The sequence below is a fragment of the Nycticebus coucang genome, chromosome 10, assembly GCF_027406575.1.
Source record: "Nycticebus coucang isolate mNycCou1 chromosome 10, mNycCou1.pri, whole genome shotgun sequence".
NCBI lineage: Eukaryota > Metazoa > Chordata > Mammalia > Primates > Lorisidae > Nycticebus > Nycticebus coucang.
Genome location: NC_069789.1, coordinates 119,041,429 through 119,059,993, shown reverse-complemented (window position 1 = coordinate 119,059,993; position 18,565 = coordinate 119,041,429). Strand labels below are relative to the sequence as shown.

Sequence of the window (18,565 nt, the reverse complement as noted above, 5' to 3'; positions counted from 1 at the left end):
GTTAGTAGAGACAGGGTCTTACTCTGGCTCACTGCTGCTCATATTGGTCTTGAACCTCTGAGCTCAGATAATCCACCTGCCTCAGCCTCCCACAGCTCTGGGACTACAGGCGTGAGCCACCACACCTGGCCTTATTCAGTGGCTTTTAAAGATGCCTTTTAGAAGGGAGGGGGGAGAGAAACTGGAAAGTATACGTGCAGCAAGTGGTTGCTAAGGGGATATGTGTAGATGGAGGGAAACAGATTGATTAGTAAATTAACCTGAGAGACAGGTATTATGCTTCAAATGGCCTTAGGGCCTGGTCTATTAGCATGTGATAAGGAGTTCAGAAGCCCCTTTTGTGAATCTAAATCAGGTTACTCAGGGTTTATAGAGGAGAGGCTGGTGCTTTCTAATCAAAAATGGCCTTTTCACTGAAAACATTCTTTATAGCAAGGAATCATATTTTGGGGTAAAATTTCCTTAGCTCCTTCATTCTCCTTGTCTGAAACTTCCCTAGAAGTTTCACATAGAAAGAGCTGAGTTAGTAACTGTGAAGATAGTGGATTAGTAATCTAGAATAAGATGGCTGAAAGACGTCCAAGAATATAAACTAGGATGAGAACGACTAAGAAAAAACAGATCCAAGTACATTTTCTTATGTCCCATTAAATTAGTCTCCCATTTCTGGGAATAGGTTAGTAAAAGACTTCTATCTTATAGATGTGGGTGCACATATTTTTTTCTTTTCTAAAGTTCAAAGTTTAATTAAGACAAGTCCCACGAGGAATTTCCTCAGGTTTCAGCCATACATTGATCAGCCAGCTTCCAGTATGTGGCTGAAGCAGAGCATGTTGACCACCTCAAAAGTTACCATACAGAGGTTGGCTGAACCTGTTTTTGCTTTTCACAGTTTTCTTTAGCCTATTGTGATGGATCTAGGCAATAATCTCTTTCATCTTTGATCCTGTGGGTGTGGTCTGGATGATGGTGTAGGGTTCTTTCTACCTTGGTTTGAGGGGAACTGGTTCCGATCTTTGACCTAGACTTGATTTTTTGGAGAGAAAGGGTATAGAAACACAAAAGACTACACAGAACACAGTTAATTACTCGAGGGGAGATTTTCTATGCCTTTATTCTCAGGGCTTCTAATTGCCTGTTCAATTTAGTCTATCAGTTCTCTTAGGAGTTTTTGTTAAATTGCAGAGGATTGAATGGAGTCCTATTATATATTATTTCACAAGAGAAGTATTTTAATTTTTAGAAGGGGTATATTTAATATTGAACAAGACCAATGGCAAGGCCTGACCAAATCAAATTTTGCTTCTTAGTCTGGGAAATGTAGCAGTATTTCCCCAGATTTTTTTTAATTTTCTTTTTTTCTTAAAGTTCCTGTTTTATGTATATAACTTTTATAATTAGCCTCAGATTTTTTTTTTTTTTTTGTAGAGACAGAGTCTCACTGTACGGCCCTCAGGTAGAGTGCCATGATGTCACACGGCTCACAGCAACCTCCAACTTCTGGGCTTAAGCGATTCTCTTGCCTCAGCCTCCTGAGCAGTTGGGATCACAGGTGCCCACCACAATGCCTGACTATTTTTTTGTTGCAGTTTGGCTGGGGCTGGGTTTGAACCCGCCACCCTCGGCATATGGGGCCAGCGCCCCACTCACTGAGCCCCAGGCGCCTCCCCTAGCCTCAGATTTTTACACAGTGAGCTTTGATATTCAATGAGGCATGAGTTGGTTAACCAATGTGACCACTGTGTGTGGTACCTAAACTTTTGAGTTTTGTCCTAAAGTTAATTTATTAGTCTCTTGCTCTAATATGGCAGGGTCTGCAAGTGTTCCTCTGGCTCCTGTATAACTTCAGCTACCTAAGTTCTGGATTTTAAGACTAAGGTTCACATAATGAGAATATTGGTATTCTTACTTATAGACTTAGCACAGCTCTTAAGATAATACTTAGTTTTAAGCATCCCTACAGAACTGACTCAAAAGTTCTAGATAATTCAAGTGAATATTCCTGAAGATTAGTTGGGTGTGGGGTTACTTATGAGACTGTGTTATAGTCACACCATTTACTGGGAAATTTTTATTCAGGTCCAATTTTTCATGAGGTATCTATATAGACACAGCAGATAAAATTTAATACTGCGCAAATTTTTCCAGTGTAACCAACAGGTGACCTTTGCTGAGCCTTAAGGCTTTCGAGTAAATATATTACTATATATAATTTTATATTCTTTGGCCAGTTTCTTTATTCCATTTAACAGATCAGTTTAGTAAAATAGTTATGTCTCATTTTATGAGCTGACATTATAGACAAGGTTGGGATTTAATACGGGTGGACCACAGCCTATTCTTTTTTTTTGAACTATTTTTCTCTCTCCAATTTTTTTCTTTACTAAAGACAAATTATAGCAGAACTAATTTAGTTGCAAAATAAACTGTACCATTAGTATACTGGGTCTGATTATTTGCATAAAGTGCAATAAGAATAATTATTAGCTGGGTGGTGCCTGTGGCTCAAAGGCATAGGGCACTGGCCCCATATGCCGGAGGTGGCCGGAGCCCTGGCCAAAAAATAAAAATAATAATTATTAGCCATCCAGGCTTTTTTTCCCTTTAAAATTGGCTTTTTTGGAACCTTTTATAAGGAATCTTAGGTTAGACTTGAAAGCTTTTCATGAGCTCAGGTTTCATCTGTGTCATTAGATACCTATATGCATTGGGTAAATTCCTCTTCTCTTGAGGTCCCCAAGCACATTTCAATTCCCAGATCTATCAGAAAGTGATCTTCGTTACTTAGCACAGATCAGGAAACATTGTTGATGGGTATCTGGCCAGTTTTTCCAAGGGGGCTTTTTATTGGCCTTATAAAGTCAACCTGAATTCCTTAAAAGAGTCTGGACACCTCTGAAAATGTTACTCTAGTCAAATCCATGGTAAATAATAAGTGCCTTTATCATGTTCTATAGAATAAACCAGATTCTTATTGAACTTGTGCAAATAATTGTATTGTCATAAATTAAGAATACTTCAAATGGCTTTTAAATTTCAGAGAAATCAAGAAGAGAAAAAAAATAAATGTTTTAAATTCTGCCCATAAGTACATACGTTGTTTGAAAAGCTATAAATAGCTTAAAAGACAGAAAATGGTTTTCTTGATTTCTGGAAAACAGAACATAGAAAGAATCAGTAATATTTCAAAAAGTCATAACAAACCAGCACAGTTTCACGAAACTGATTTCTGTTCTGTTTGAAGTTATGTTAGCAATACTTACAGACATGTTAACTTTTTTTTTGGAGACAGAGCCTCAAGCTGTCACCCTGGGTAGAGTGCTATGGCATCACAGCTCACAGCAACCTCCAATTCCTGGGCTCAAGTGATTCTCCTGCCTCTGCCTCCCAAGTAGCTGGGACTACAGGTGCCTGCCACAATGCCTGGCTATTTTTTGGTTGCAGTCGTCATTGTTGTTTGATGAGCCTGGGCTGGATTTGAACCCACCAGCTCAGGTGTATGTGGCTGGCACCTTAACTGCTTGAGCCACAGGTGCCAAGCCAAGACATGTTAACTTTTTAATTAAAGCTCTAGAAGTTTGTTTTTAGTCTGAAGGTATTTAATTTTCAGAGACATCAGAAATTTGAATTTGAGAAAATTCATTAGCCTCTTATATTTCTTTTGAAAGACAAAGTTTGGACTCACCTAGTTACAAAAAAAAAACAACATTTTTTGAGCTGAATTAAAATCATTACTGATAATATATATTAAGATAGACCAATATGTTATAATATTGGAATATACATATAACCGTAACTCACATAAAATTAATCACCATTTCATATTTGACAATGTTTCCTATACATTTTTAATAAACTAAGCTTAATTTGTCTTTTTCAGACTTTTAGTGATCTTAATATTTCAAAAAGATTAAATTTGGAGTTTCGATTTTGGAAGGTTTGTCAAAGGTTTATTTATTTATTTTTGCAATTTTGGCCAAGGCTGGATTTGAACCTGCCACCTCTGGCATATGGGGCCAGCGCCCTACTCCTTTGAGCCACAGGCGCTGCCCAAAAGGTTTAAAACATTTGTTTAAATAAGATTACAAGCCAGAAGATTTTAAAGGAAATACATAGTTAACTGGATCACACAGAAATTTCTTTTTATGAGCTTCATTTAACCTGCACAGGCAATTTATAAACATTTTAAACTTTCTTTAACTTTTGTTCTGCCTTTTACAATTTTTTTTAAATACCTATTTTGTTTCAGGATAAAATTTATTATACAAGGTCCTTTTCTTATACAATGCCATTTTTCTTTCTGTATAATTTCTCTTACTCTCACCAACTGACTTTTCACAAAACAGGACTATAGTTGACTATGAAGTTAATTATTCACTTGGCTAAACTGATAATTAGGTTTAAAAGGCAAGAATCTTATTCTTTGACAAAGATTCCATTTATTCAACAATTTAAATAACCAAATCATTACATTTTACAAATGAGAGATATTTTATGAAATATAACTTTGATATAGGATTTTCTCACTCAGGGCCTAACAGGGAACCCCCATTTTTCAAGCTCAGGTGAGCTCAGACACCAGACTCCCATGTCTAGGTACAAACACATTGCAGGCCATACCCTGGAGCCCTAGCAAGGTTATGAATAAAGCAGTTCCAAATGTTTTGGATGGCTCCACCATGACTAAGGAGCACACACCCTAATCCCCTCCCTAAACTGCAAAGACCTAATAACTTTGCCCAAGGGGAGGGACTGTATTCATTCATTTGCTAGAACACCCAGTCAGTTTGTAAAGGTGCTTTTTCATTTACCAAGTTCTGCCCAAAATGTCTTTTAGGGCCAATTATTTACCCCTAGACAAAGGACCCATGCAGGAGACCTCCAACTTGGGCCGCCTCTTCCTTGCCAGAAGCTCTGGTGCTCTTCACTCTCTGAATGCCCCTCTGCTCGATAAAATCTCATTTTATTACTGATCTGTGGCCTGTGGATGGGTTCACTTCTCAAATCTCAGAGACCAGAGACTCACCTACCAAGAAATTTTAGTAACAACATGACTTCTAAGGTTTTAAGTTACCAAAAACGTTTTGAAACCACAATAGGCATTATTTTTTGATGTTTTTTCATTTGTCCCCCTAAGTTTTACATGGCCATGTGGCATTAAAGACAGCTGCAAAGGATAGGACCTGTGTTTTTAATTCATTTATCAGGTGCAGAGTTCAAGGCAGAAAGTAGGAAACTAGAACATCTAGTTTTTCTTAGAACAGTCAGAGAGCAAAGTTGGAGTAGAGAAGTAGTGACTATGTGGGCTAGACTGTTGCAGCTGCTGGCCTAAGTATGGGAGGGACATGCTGTTAGGCCTCACAGAATTCAGAGGCTTAAAATCAAGAACATAGGCTCACAGTTGAATCTAACAAACTTAGAAATATTATAGAGGTGGCAGTTTTATAATCTTTGAACATTTGGAATTAAGAAGCTAAGAAAATTTCACCCCAAAATGATTCCTTGGTATAAAGATTATTTTGAATTAAAGGCTATTCATAATCAGGGAACTTCACATGAAGACTTTCCTCTAGTTAAAGGGCTGCTAGACTCCTTATCACATGCTAATACACCTGGGATAAGGTTATTTGAAGGGCAATACCTCTCTCTGTTTCCCCTCATCTACCCACACACCCTAGCAGTCACTTACTACACCTATACTTTCCAGTTTCTCTCCCCACTCCCTTCTAAAAGGCATCTTTAAAAGCCACTGACCATCACTGGGACTTTGGGAAATCATTTTGTGATGCACATGGTATTTGGAAATAAATCTTTCTCTTATTAATCTACCGTAACTGTGAGTTGATCTTTTCAGTGAACCAACCTAGGGGGAAAAGGCAATTTCCCTGAGACCCCAACACCCTCTTTAGACAAAATGACACAGAAAGACAAGTGACAAAAAAAAACAAGCAATAGCAATAAGAGTGATTAGAATTTATTACTGAGAGGAGATGGAATCAAACAATATGAATATTCATACATCACAAAGTACAAAAAGAAAATACCAATACGAGAGTCGCTTATAAGACTAGTCACCAACAAAAACATTTCTCTCATCAGTCTTAAATGTGGAAAGGACAAAGATATTTTACCATCTGCTCATCTGGAGCCCACAGAGAGGAAGACTGGGAGGCTGATTGGTAAGTAAAATATCTCACCATTTGCTGGCAGGTGTCCAAGTTCCAATCTTCCTGCTGTGACTTTTGGGAGAGCAGAGTGGCTTTGGGATCATGGGCAAAATCTGCCTTTTTCCCTTTGGCTGGTTTGCTTAAAGATCAACTCACAATTATGATAGTTTTTTTTTTTGAGACAGAGTCTTATTATGTCACACTTGGTAGCCATGACATCACAGCTCACAGCAATCTCCAACTCCTGGGCTTAGGCGATTCTCTTGCCTCAGCCTCCCAAGTAGCTGGGACTACAGGCATCCGTCACAACACCCAGCTATTTTTTGGTTGCAGTTTGGCCAGGGCCAAGTTCGAACCCGCCACCCTCGGTATATGGGGCCGGTGCCCTACCCACTGAGCAACAGGCACTGCCTGATGGTCAGAGACTTTTAAAGATACCTTTTAGAAGGAAGGGGGGAGAGGGTGGAAAGTATGCCTGCAGCAAGTGGTTGCTGGGGGAATGCTGATTGATTTGTAGATTAACCTGAGAGACCGGTATTGTGCTTCAAATGACCTTAGGGCCACATCTATTAATATGCAATAAGGAAGTCAGCAGCCCCTTCTGATTCTAAATCAGGTTACTCAGGTTTTGGGGGAGTTGTTTGTTTTTGAGACAGAGTCTCACTTTGTCACTCTTGGTAGAGTGCTGTAGAGTTATAGCTCACAGCAACCTCAGACTTGGGCTCAAGTGATCCTCTTGCCTCAGCCTCCTGAGTAGCTGGAACTATAGGCACCTGCCACAACATCTGGCTATTTTTAGAGATGGAGGTCTCACTCTGGCTCAGGTTGGTCTCAAACCTGTGAACTCAGGCAATCCACCCACCTTGGCCTCCCAAGTGCTAGGATTATAGGCGTGAGCCACTGTGCTCGGCCCCTCAAAATATTCTTTATACCAAGGAATCATATTTTGGGGTGAAATTTCCTTAGCTCCTTCAGTAGTCAGTCTTTATAGTGAAATAATAGAAAAATTAGTAACTCATAGTTTTTCAATAAGGCATAAAATTTCTGTTTTCTTTTTCTTACCAGCACCCCATCAACCCTGCAGATTTCGCTTTCCACAAGCCATTCAAGAACCCAGCTGATCAAAAGGAAATGTAAATTCTCTTTACTTTTCCCAGCTCCTTTGTTTTTTAGTGTTGCGGGAAGACGAGACCCAACAGAAAAAAAGAGCACCCAAGCACCATGTTTATAAGAGGAAGGGCTTTATTCACTGGCCAGGAGCTTACTTTAGAGGAATTCCAAATGGCCACGCTCCCCGTCTGGCTTGGTCTTTCCCTTTTAATCTACAGTCAAAAAGTTTCAACCCAGAGGTATCTTTTTCATTGGCCAGTTTGAATCAAGCAGGAGATGGTATTCCAGCCCCGACAGAACTACAGGATTTCACAGAAGTGGAAATTTCCAAGTTCCAGGAAGTTAAGTTTATAAATTCCCAAGAGCTGAGTCACCATGGAGAGGACCCTGCAGGTGTATCCTTATGGTCTCCTAGAGAAGATCTGTTCTCCTAGACCTCACCCTTCTCAGGTATCCTCTCTCATTAGAATTTGTTCCTTTTCTCCTTAGTACAGTGGCAAGTAAAATAAATAAATAAATAATAAAAAGGAAAAAAAGGAAAAGAAAAAAAAGTATTCCTTTAAGCCTCAAGTGATTCCTAAGTGTCCAGGATGGATGAACAAACAGGCCTAAGGATTAGACACACCTGGAAAAATGTCTGTTTTCAACCTTGCCTGAGGAAAAACAGGCATAGCAAGGCGGGCAGAGTGATTCACAGCCTGTAACCCTAGCACATCCCAGCACATTGGGAGGCCAAGGTGAGTGGATTGCCTGAGCTCATCAATTTGAGATCAGCCTGAGCCAGAGCAAGAACCCGTCTCTAAAAACAGCTGGGCATTGTGGCAGGGACCTGCAGGCCCAGCTACTTGGAAGGCTAAGGCAAGAGGATCACTTGAACCAAGAGTTTGAGGTTGCTGTGAGCTGTGACACCACAGGACTCTACTGAGGACAACAAAGTGAGACTCTGTCTTAAAAACAAACAAACAAAAAAAGGCACAGCATTCACATTCACAATACCTTGTGAATTTGGCTGAAATTACTCTATTTTTTTCGCCTTAAGTTCAGCTATCAGCTAGACCTCAGAGCTCATATTCTTTCTTTCTATGGGATGCCATGTCATCCTCTTGCTCCTTTCTCTTTCTCCCACCCCACATCTTCCCTTCTTTCACTCCCTGCTCTCTTCTCTCTCATCTCTTCTGCCCACTCTCACTAGTCCCTACACCAAACACTGGAGCCCTCTTTTTGCCAAGGCAGGTCTACTGTCTGATCTTCACTCCTCCCTCAGATTAAAAACACTGGGGAAACTCAAGCCTCTAGCCCCCTTATCCCCATACCGGCGGACAACCTCACTGACCACTTAACCCAAATCAAGTTCCACCTCTTCCCTGAAACACACTCTGTTGTAGCCCCACCTATCCAAGCTCTCACCAGAGCGACTCTGAGGGAGCCCTTTCCATCTAGGATATTGGAGTCCCCCCACCGTCTGAAAAGTCTGCAGGAACTCAGAGACTGCTCCTTTCCATCAGCTTTTCCACTTGCCTCAATGACACAGACGTCTGTTTCTACATGGAACCTCTACTTATCTATGCTTCCCAACAAGCTGGACTGGCAGCTACACTCTTTCCTACTTTACCCTAATACTCCCCAAACTCTCTCCCAATGTACTCCCAAACCTGCACAGTCCTACTGTTCCAGGAAAACGGCAAATTAAAACAGACAGACACTGACACCAACAACATAGAGGAAGGAACCTTTAATTGCTGGGGAGAACTCAGGTGCCTCAAGGCCTGAAATGCTGACAGTCTAGGGAACAGTTTTTTTCCCAAAAGTTTTTACACTTTTTTTCCCCTTCAGTTCAATATCAGCAACATAGTTATGGCTATGGGTGTCAGAAACCAGGGTATTGTTATTAGTTACACAGACTTTTTCTTTTCAAGTTTATTTTAGCTCAGTGTAAAGTCTGTTCTTATCTTTAGAGGAGTTCTTCTGCAGCTGCCTGCTGCTTTCTCAGCATCGCTAAGAAGCAGAAGATTTATTTCTCCCTCCTCACTACTAACACCGGATTCATTGCACTGAGGACAACTATGACCCTACTCAGCCAGAAGCAGTTTCAGAAGACTGATCATCAACCCCATCACAAGAGTTGGTAATGTTGGTAGGTTGAACTCAGCCCCAAACCTCCCCCTACAAAACCCACAAAGTACCTAGGTAGCCCCTCCCCAAGATCTCCCATCACAAGACCCCTACCTCATCAGAATCCCCAGGCTAGTAGTAGATTTTTCCACTTGCTATGACCCAGTATAAAAACCGTCAGAATCATGCTTGGTGTAGACGCCATCTTTAGCTCTGCCCGGGCAGGTTTTCTTTGCTTTCATTAAACCTGGCCTGAATCTCTCCCCTCTCCAGTCTCATCTCTGGGTACATGCCACCAATCTTTCAGTATTGCTCACCCCTTCTTCCTTCTTTTGGCCACAAGCAAGTTAGAGGTGTTTAACCTGGGACAGATCCGGGAGATGGGGGCGGAGGGGCACTGGGACTTCACACCCAGAACCTTCAACTTCACAACAAACTTTCGGTGGGGGCCGAAGGACTCCGGGCAGCAGAGCTCAAAGCAGGGCCAAAAGGTGCAGTTGGGTCCACAGAGATTACTCCGGTTCAGGGGCAGGATGGTGTTATAGTCACAGCACTGCTCCAGGGGGTTGTAGATTTGGTCCCCACACCTGGGCGCTGGCTGGCACAGCCACAGTCCTGAGCTGATGGGAGCGTCTTGGGCAGACATTGCTGCTGAGTGTCCAAAGGGGAACAGATACTCAGTTCCCAGTCTTTGCTCCCAAAGGCACCTCCTCCCTCCTCATTTTAACCTTGTCCTTACCTGTGATTCCTGTTGACCACTGGAGGATGAAGATGGTGATGCAGCAGACACAAACTGTGGGGAAAAGAAGAAAGGCTGAGAATGGGAAGAGTCCGGAAGAAGTGCAGGACTGGGCTGTTCAGAAGTGTGGATTATCATTTGGGGCCCTGCAGACACAGGCTCAGTTCAGGCAGGCCCCAGGCAGCCTGCTTAGTCACCCTGTGAGGTAATCAGGAGCGAAAGAGGTTAGAATTATGTTAGAGACAAGGAGGAATGAGTCAGGTTGAGGTTTGGGACCCGCACTGCAGATGGGATGAGATGATGGTTGACTTTGGGGTCTTCCTTACACCGGTGCTGCATTGTGGCATCTTCACTCCTGAGGACGCTCTGTGGAAGGAGACAGGTAAAGGGCCGGCACTTGTATCGGTAGAAAAGCTTGGCAGATTAGGCCACATCCAGTTTCCCAAGGACATTCTCTGAGAATCACATAAGCTTAGCGTCTTTAGGAGGCGCCTGGGTGGTGTGATGTGACCACAAAGCTGAACGCTGCAGATTGATTTGTTGCTTCCTCTGAAGGGTGTTCCAGATCTTGGGGTGAATGAACCAGGCTGCTACTACTCCATGTTGGGCTTCGAAGAATTTTCTGGAACAAGCACTGATGAGCAGAAAGTGGCCAGCTAAGTTCTAATCAGAAAGAATTTGGCTACTTTCCATCTGGTTTCAAGTCCCTCCTTCCCAATCCTTGCTTCTGCTCTATTGCCCAAGCACCATGTCTCTGAAAATGTCAAGGGGACCCTTTATCAAACTACTTTTTTTTTAATTCATTCTGGAGTCATCAGAGTTGTGGTGTGGTAATGGAAACCTCACAAAGGGCCAGGCGTGGTGGCTCACACCTGTAACCCTAGCACTTTTGGAGGCCAAGGTGGAAGGATCAGTTAAGGCCAGAAGTTTGAGACCAGACCAGTTCCTTTTTCTTGTTTCTAATCTTAAAGAAAGATCTTTCTTCTTTCACCATGAAATTCACAGCCTCAAGTAGAAGACACAGAAATAAGCAAATTATACAAAGAATGTTATTTTAATGAATGGTAAGTGCAACAGCAGGTGGCCTAAGACATACTAATGTGTAGAATTTTGTTGCTGAAGGGGAAAGTGTCTCAGAGAATCTGAGTACTCAATAATTAATAGGAGTAGAAACTCTAGGAAGGTGATAGGTTCTTCAGTAGGGATCCTCTAGCAGGGACCCTAATTTCCTTTCATAGGTGGCTCTGAACAACAATGAAATAGGAAAACCTCCAGAAAGGCAGAAGCTGAAGAAACCAGAGTGGTTAACCAAGGAACTAGATCTGTTACTACGAAGTGAATCATCCATTTCACACCTATTACCATAGGGCATAGTTTTCTCCTCTGACTTTGCTGTAAGTATAATTTATCTATTTTTACTTCTTGTCCTGTACTTTTGGTGTCACATCCAAGATGTCTGCAAATCCAATGTCATGAAGCTTTCTGCCTATGTTTTCCTCTAAGAGTTTTATAGTTTTAACTCTTATATTTAGGTCTTTGACCCATTTATTTTTATTTATTTTATTTTTACATATACATGTGTCTATTAGGTTTCCATTGTTTTGCCTTCACAAAATTAAAAAGGCTTAAGTTTTAATAACAATAACAATGTTTAAAATAAGAACTAAAAACAAAAACCTCGTAATGAATGAACAAACATATGCCTTTGACCCATTTTTTAATTCATTTTTGTATATGGTAAGAGATAGGGTGTCCAACTTTATTCTTTTGAAAATGGATATCCCTGGGCGGTGCCTGTGGCTCAATGGGGTAGGGCGCCTGTCCCATATGCCAGAGGTGGCGGGTTCAAGCCCAGCCCTGGCCAAAAACCACAAAAAAAAAAAAAAGAAAAGAAAACGGATATCCGGTTTTCCCACTACCTTTCTTGTTAAAAATCATTTGACCAGCCTTCCTTTCATCCAGAGATGCCATCTTCCAGTAATTCACCAAAAGAGAAAGAGGAGAGGCACCCAACACATGTTCTCTAGGCCTTTTAGAAAACAGAGTTGTTCCTTTGGCACCATACATGGGAATCTACAAGAAAGGTGATTCTGTAGACATCAAAGGAATGGGTACTGTTCAAAAAGGCGTGCCCTAAAGATGTTACCCTGGCAAAACTGGAAGAGACTACAGGGTTCCTCAGCTTGCTGTTGGCACTGCCATAAACAAACAAGTTAAGGGCAGGATTCTTGTCAAGAGAATTAACATGTGTATTAAGCATATCAAGCACTCTAAGAGGTGACATAACTTCTGAAATGGATGAAGGAAAACGACTGGGAAAAGAAGGAAGCCAAAGAAAAAGGTGTCTAGGCTTTCCTGAAGTTGCCACTTTTCCACCCAGAGCAGTACTCATTGGTTGCTTAAGAGTATGTTAAACATATCTTGTTTAATGTCCACATACTTGTGAATTTTCTGTTATTGATTTCCAGTTATATTCCACTGTGGTCAGAGAAGACACTTTTTCTTATGTATTTTTTTTTTTTTTTTTGTAGAGACAGAGTCTCACTTTACTGCCCTCGGTAGAGTGCCGTGGCGTCGCACAGCTCACAGCCTCCAGCTCTTGGGCTTATGTGATTCTCTTGCCTCAGCCTCCTGAGCAGCTGGGACTACAGGCGCCCGCCACAACGCCCAGCTATTTTTTTGTTGCAGTTCGGCCGGGGCCGGGTTTGAACCCGCCACCCTCAGCATATGGGGCCGGCGCCCTACTCACTGAGCCACAGGCGCCCCAGTTTTTCCATTTTTTAACATCTTCAGCTATTTCTTTTCTTAAAGTTTCATAGTTCTCTTTGTAGAGATCTTTCACGTCCTTTGTTAGGTATACTCCCATATATTTCATCTTCTTTGGCACTACTGTGAAAGGAATAGAGTCCTTGACTGTTTTTTCGGCTTGGTTATTGTTGGTATATATAAAGGCTACAGATTTATGGGTGTTGATTTTCTAGCCTGAGACATTGCTGTATTCCTTGATCACTTCTAAAAGTTTTGTAGTAGAATCCCTAGTGTTTTCCAGATATACCATCATATCATCTGCGAAGAGTGAAAGTTTGATCTCTTCTGACCCTATGTGGATACCCTTGATCACCTTTTCTTCCCTAATTGCAATGGCTAAAACTTCCATACAATGTTAAAGAGCAATGGAGACAATGGGCAACCTTGCCTGGTTCCTGATCTAAGTGGAAATGATTTCAATTTAACTCCATTCAATATGATATTGGCTGTGGGTTTGCTGTAGATGGCCTCTATCAGTTTAAGAAATGTCCCTTCTGGCGGCACCTGTGGCTCAGTCGGTAGGGCGCTGGCCCCATATACCGAAGGTGGCAGGTTCAAACCCGGCCCCGGCCGAACTGCAACCAAAAAATAGCCGGGTGTTGTGGCGGGCGCCTGTAGTCCCAGCTACTCGGGAGACTGAGGCAAGAGAATCGCTTAAGCCCAGGAGTTGGAGGTTGCTATGAGCTGTATGAGGCCACGGCACTCTACTGAGGGCCATAAAGTGAGACTCTGTCTCTACAAAAAAAAGAAATGTCCCTTCTATACCAATTTTCTTTCTTTTTTTTGTAGAGACAGAGTCTCACTTTATGGCCCTCAGTAGAGTGCCATGGCATCACACAGCTCACAGCAACCTCCAACTCCTGGGCTTAAGCGATTCTCCTGCCTCAGCCTCCCGAGTAGCTGGGACTACAGGTGCCCGCCACAATGCCCATCTACTTTTTGGTTGCAGTTTGGCCGGGGCCGGGTTTGAACCCGCCACCCTTGGTATATGGGGGCTGGCGCCTTACTGACTGAGCCACAGGCGCCACCCCTATACCAATTTTCTTTTTTTTTTTTTTTTTAATTTGGCCGGGGCTGGGTTTGAACCTGCCACCTCCGGCATATGGGACCGGCACCCTACCCGCTGAGCCACAGGCGCCGCCCATATACCAATTTTCTTAAGTGTTCTGATCATGAAGGGATGCTGGATATTATCAAAAGCTTTTTCTGCATCAATTGAAAGAATCATATGGTCCTTATTTTTTAGTTTGTTTATGTGTTGAATTACATTTATAGATTTACATATATTGAACCAGCCTGGAGACCCTGGGATAAATCCCACTTGGTCATGGTGTATTATTTTTTTGATGTGTTGTTGCATTCTGTTTGTTAGGATCTTATTGAGTATTTTAGCATCAATATTCATTAGTGATATTGGTCTATAATTTTCTTTTCTTGTTGGGTCTTTCCCTGGTTTGGGGATCATGGTGATGTTTGCTTCGTAGAATGTGTTGGGTAACATTCCTTCTTTTTCTATATTTCGGAAGAGGTTTAGTAATATGGGTACTAGTTTTTCTTTAAAGGTTTGGTAGAATTCTGACGTAAAGCCATCTGGTCCGGGGCTTTTCTTTTTAGGGAGATTTTGTATAGTTGATGCTATTTCAGAACTTGATATAGGCCTGTTCAACATTTCCACTTCATTCTGGCTAAGTCTTGGTAGGTGGCACACTTCCAGGTATTGGTCAATTTCTTTCAGATTTTCATATTTCTGAGTAGAGTTTCTCGTATTATTCGTTCAGGATTTTTTGAATTTCTGAGGGGTCGGTTGTTATTTCATCATTACCATTTCTGATTGATGAAATTAGAGATTTTACTCTTTTTTTCCTGGTTAGGTTGGCCAAAGGTTTATCTATTTCATTGATCTTTTGAAAAAACCAACTTTTGGACTTATTGATCTGTTGTATAATTCTTTTGTTTTCAATTTCATTCAATTCTGCTCTGATTTTGGTTATTTCTTTTCTTCTCCTGGGTTTGGGGTTGTAGTGTTCTTCCTTCTACAGTTGCTTGAGATGTCCTGTTAAGTTATTAACTTCCTTTCCATTTTCTTGAGGAAGGCTTGCAGTGCTATAAATTTCCCTCTTAGGACTGCCTTTGCAGTATCCCAGAGGTTCTGGTAACTCGTGTCTCGATTGTTGTTTTGTTTCAAAAATTTGGTGATTTCCTTCTTAATCTCGTCTATAACCCATCTATCCTTCAGCATAAGGTTGTTTAGCTTCCATGTTTTTGCATGGGTATGCAGGTTCCTGTTATGAGTTCAACTTTTATTCCATGATGGCCTGAGAAGATGCAAGGAATATTTCTATTTTTTAAAATTTGCTGAGGTTAGACTTGTGGCCTAGGATGTGGTTGATTTTGGAGTATGTTCAGTGGGCTGATAAGAAGAATGTGTATGCAGTTTTGTTGGGATGCAATGTTCTGTAGATGTCTGTTACGTCCAGATGTTGAATGGTTAAGTTTAAATCTAAAATTTCTTTGCTTAGCTTCTTTTGGGAGGATCTATCCAGGACTGCTAAAGGGGTGTTACAATCTCCAACTACTATGGAACTGGAGGAAATCAAGTTGCTCATGTCTGTTAGAGTTTCTCTTATAAATTGAGGTGCGTTCTGGTTGGGTGCATAAATATTAATAATTGAAATCTCATCGTATTGAGTATAACCTTTAACAAATATGAAGTGTCCAGCCTTATCCTTCGTTATTTTGGTTGGTTTAAAGCCTATTGTGTCTGCAAATAGGATTGCAACACCTGCTTTTTTCTGCTTTCCATTTGCCTGGAGTATAGATGACCATCCCTTCACCTTGAGTCTATATTTGTCTTTTAATGTAAGATTTGATTCTTGTATGCAGCAGATATCTGGCTTGAGTTTTTGTATCCAGTCAGCCAACCTGTGCCTCTTTAGAGGACAATTTAAACCATTTACATTAATTGAGAATATTGATAAGCCTTTCGAGAGTCCAGTGGACATTTTTAATCCTTTTGCGACTGTGGAATTTGGAATTTGATCAAAATTTTCTGGGTGGGTTTACTTTTGTGGTGGAGGATTACGCTGGTCTTTTGGAGGATAGGTCTGAGAATATCCTGGAGAGCTGGTTTAGTTATGGCAAATTTCTTTTTTTTTTTTTTTGTAGAGACAGAGTCTCACTTTCTGACCCTCGGTAGAGTGCTGTGGCCTCACACAGCTCACAGCAACCTCCAACTCCTGGGCTTAAGCCATTCTCTTGCCTCAGCCTCCCAAGTAGCTGGGACTACAGGTGCCCACCACAACGCCTGGCTATTTTTTGGTTGCAGTTTGGCCGAGGCCGGGTTTGAACCCACCACCCTTGGTATATGGGGCCGGCGCCCTACCGACTGAGCCACAGGCGCCGCCCGGCAAATTTCTTTAACATATGAATGTCATTGAAGTATTTAGTTTCTCTGTCATAAATGAAACTCAGTTTAGCTGCGTACAGGATCCTGGGTTGAAAGTTATTTTGTTTTAGGAGATTAAAAGTCGATGACCAACCTCTTCTAGCTTGAAAGGTTTCAGCAGAGAGATCTGCAGTTATTCTAATATTCTTGCCCTTGTAAGTGATGGTTTTCTTTCATCTGGCTGCTTTCAGAATTTTGTCCTTCATATTAACTTTAGTGAAATTGATTATGATGTGTCTGGGGCATGTCTTATTTGGGTTGAGTTGTGCTGGAGTTCTGGAAACTGTCTGCTATCTGAATTTCAGAATCTCTTAGCATGTCTGGAAAGTTCTCCTTTATAATCTCATGGAGAAGAGACTCTGTGCCTTATGAAGCCAATTCATCGCTTTCGGGGATCCCTATAAGACGAATATTAGTTTTCTTCAAATTATCCCAGAGCTCTCTGAGAGAGTGATCTGTTTTTGCCCTCCGTTTCTCTTCCTCTTTGAGAGTTTGGGAGCATTCGAAAGCTTTGTCTTCAATGTCAGAAATCCTTTATCTGCTTGCTCCATTCTGTTACTGAGGGATTCTACTGTGTTTCTCAGATCTTTGAGGGCTGCAACTTCTTGTCACAATGTGTCAAAACCTTTGGTCATTTGGTCTTTGAATTCGTTGAATTTTTTTTTTTTTTGTAGAGACAGAGCCTCACTTTACCGCCCTCAGTAGAGTGCCATGACGTCATAGGACTCACAGCAACCTCCAGCTCTTGGGCTTCCGCGATTCTTCTGCCTCAGCCTCCCGAGCAGCTGGGACTACAGGTGCCTGCCACAATGCCCAGCTATATTTTTGTTGCAGTTTGGCCGAGGCTGGGTTTGAACCCACCACCCTTGGTATATGGGGTGGCACCCTACTCACTGAGCCACAGGTGCCACCTGAATTCGTTGAATTCTTGGGATATCTTTTGGGTTACTGCTTGGAATTCTAATTCAATCTTATTTGCTATCCAGATTCTGAATTCAATTTCTGACATCTCAGCTATTTGTTGGTGCATGAGATCTTGTGCTGTGTCTGCCCCATTGATCCTTGGGGGAGTTGATCTACTCTGATTATTCATATTGCCAGAATTTTTATGTTGATTTCGCCTCATGATTGTTTTTCACTGTTGCCTCTGGCCATCCTCAGAGTTGGGGAGGTGTCTCTCCAAGATTAGACCCCAACGGGATCACTCTATTGTTGCTGGATCTTTGTAGGGAGTGACCCTGTGTAGTTCCTCTGGGGCTGCCCCAGCCAGGGATTTCTGGTTGTGGAAGCAGCTCTGGAGTGTGACACACCCAGATCCAGCAACAGGGCAGGAGGTGGTGCACATGGTTCTGGGAGTGCCTGGCGTCCAGTGACTTTGGCACAGAGAGCCCAAGGCTTCAGCAGTCTCTGGTCAGGAGAAGGGCTCTGCGCAGTGGCAGGGAGGGCTCCAGAGGGCACGTGGCTACCAGAGTCCCTGGCCAGACGAGTGGGCCAGTGTTGAGGTAGGGAGGGTACAGGAGGGAGGATGCAGGGTTGCACGTCTCCCACAGTTCCTGGCCAGGGCATGTGGAGGCCCAGAGGGCACAGGTCGCAGACCTCTTATGGAGGTCTGGGCGGTGCTAAGCCCAGGGGTTTGAGGTTGCTATGAGCTGTGACGCCATGGCACTCTACCCAGGGTGAGAGCCTGCACTGTACCAAAACCAGTCTCACTCTGCCCCTGAGGGTTAAGGCTATAAGGCAGCTCAGTCCCTGCCTTTAGGTTGCTCAGTCACTAGGTTACTAGCTTTTGCCCTATCCTTGCTCTGTGACCCTGAGGGTGGGGCTTGCCGGGGCAGTTCTCTCACTGTCTCTGTCACTCCAGGTGGTGGCAGTTTGTCTACCGCCTGGATGCAGCGGGAGGGCCAGGATGAGCTCTAGAGAGCTGAGGCTACTGATCCTTAGATTTGGGGGCAGGGGAGACCCAGGAGGTAGATGAGGGGACTAGTTGGAGTAGGCTCCAACCTAGAGAGAACTGCCCCGTCAGTTCACAATGGCTCCCTGCAGCCCAGAGCCGAACACTATTAGCTCTGTCCGGTTCAGTGGCTCAGTCTGGGGCCCTAGACAATGCCCAAAGTTCTCCGCACTCCTGCCCCAAGCTTTCCCCAAGGCAGTTCAACTGAGTGCCAAGTCCAAAAACACTGAAAC

The 18,565-nt window shown here is 42.5% G+C and overlaps 1 protein-coding gene across 1 annotated transcript; it reads right to left on the bottom strand.

The window, feature by feature from the left end:
- Window positions 1–9,008: 9,008 nt before the first annotated feature.
- Window positions 9,009–10,229, bottom strand: LOC128596743 (insulin growth factor-like family member 3). The gene is made up of 2 exons (XM_053606415.1): window positions 10,129–10,229; window positions 9,009–10,037 (listed from the first exon to the last, which is right to left on the bottom strand). The coding sequence occupies exon 2, from the start codon at window positions 10,033–10,035 to the stop codon at window positions 9,703–9,705; it is 333 nt and encodes a 110-aa protein (XP_053462390.1). The 5' UTR covers window positions 10,036–10,037; window positions 10,129–10,229; the 3' UTR covers window positions 9,009–9,702.
- Between the last annotated feature and the right edge of the window lie 8,336 nt (window positions 10,230–18,565).

Coding starts and splice junctions, on each gene's coding strand:
- LOC128596743 (XM_053606415.1), bottom strand. CDS start 10,035: ATGTCTGCCCAAGACGCTCCCATCAGCTCAGGACTGTGGCTGTGCCAG.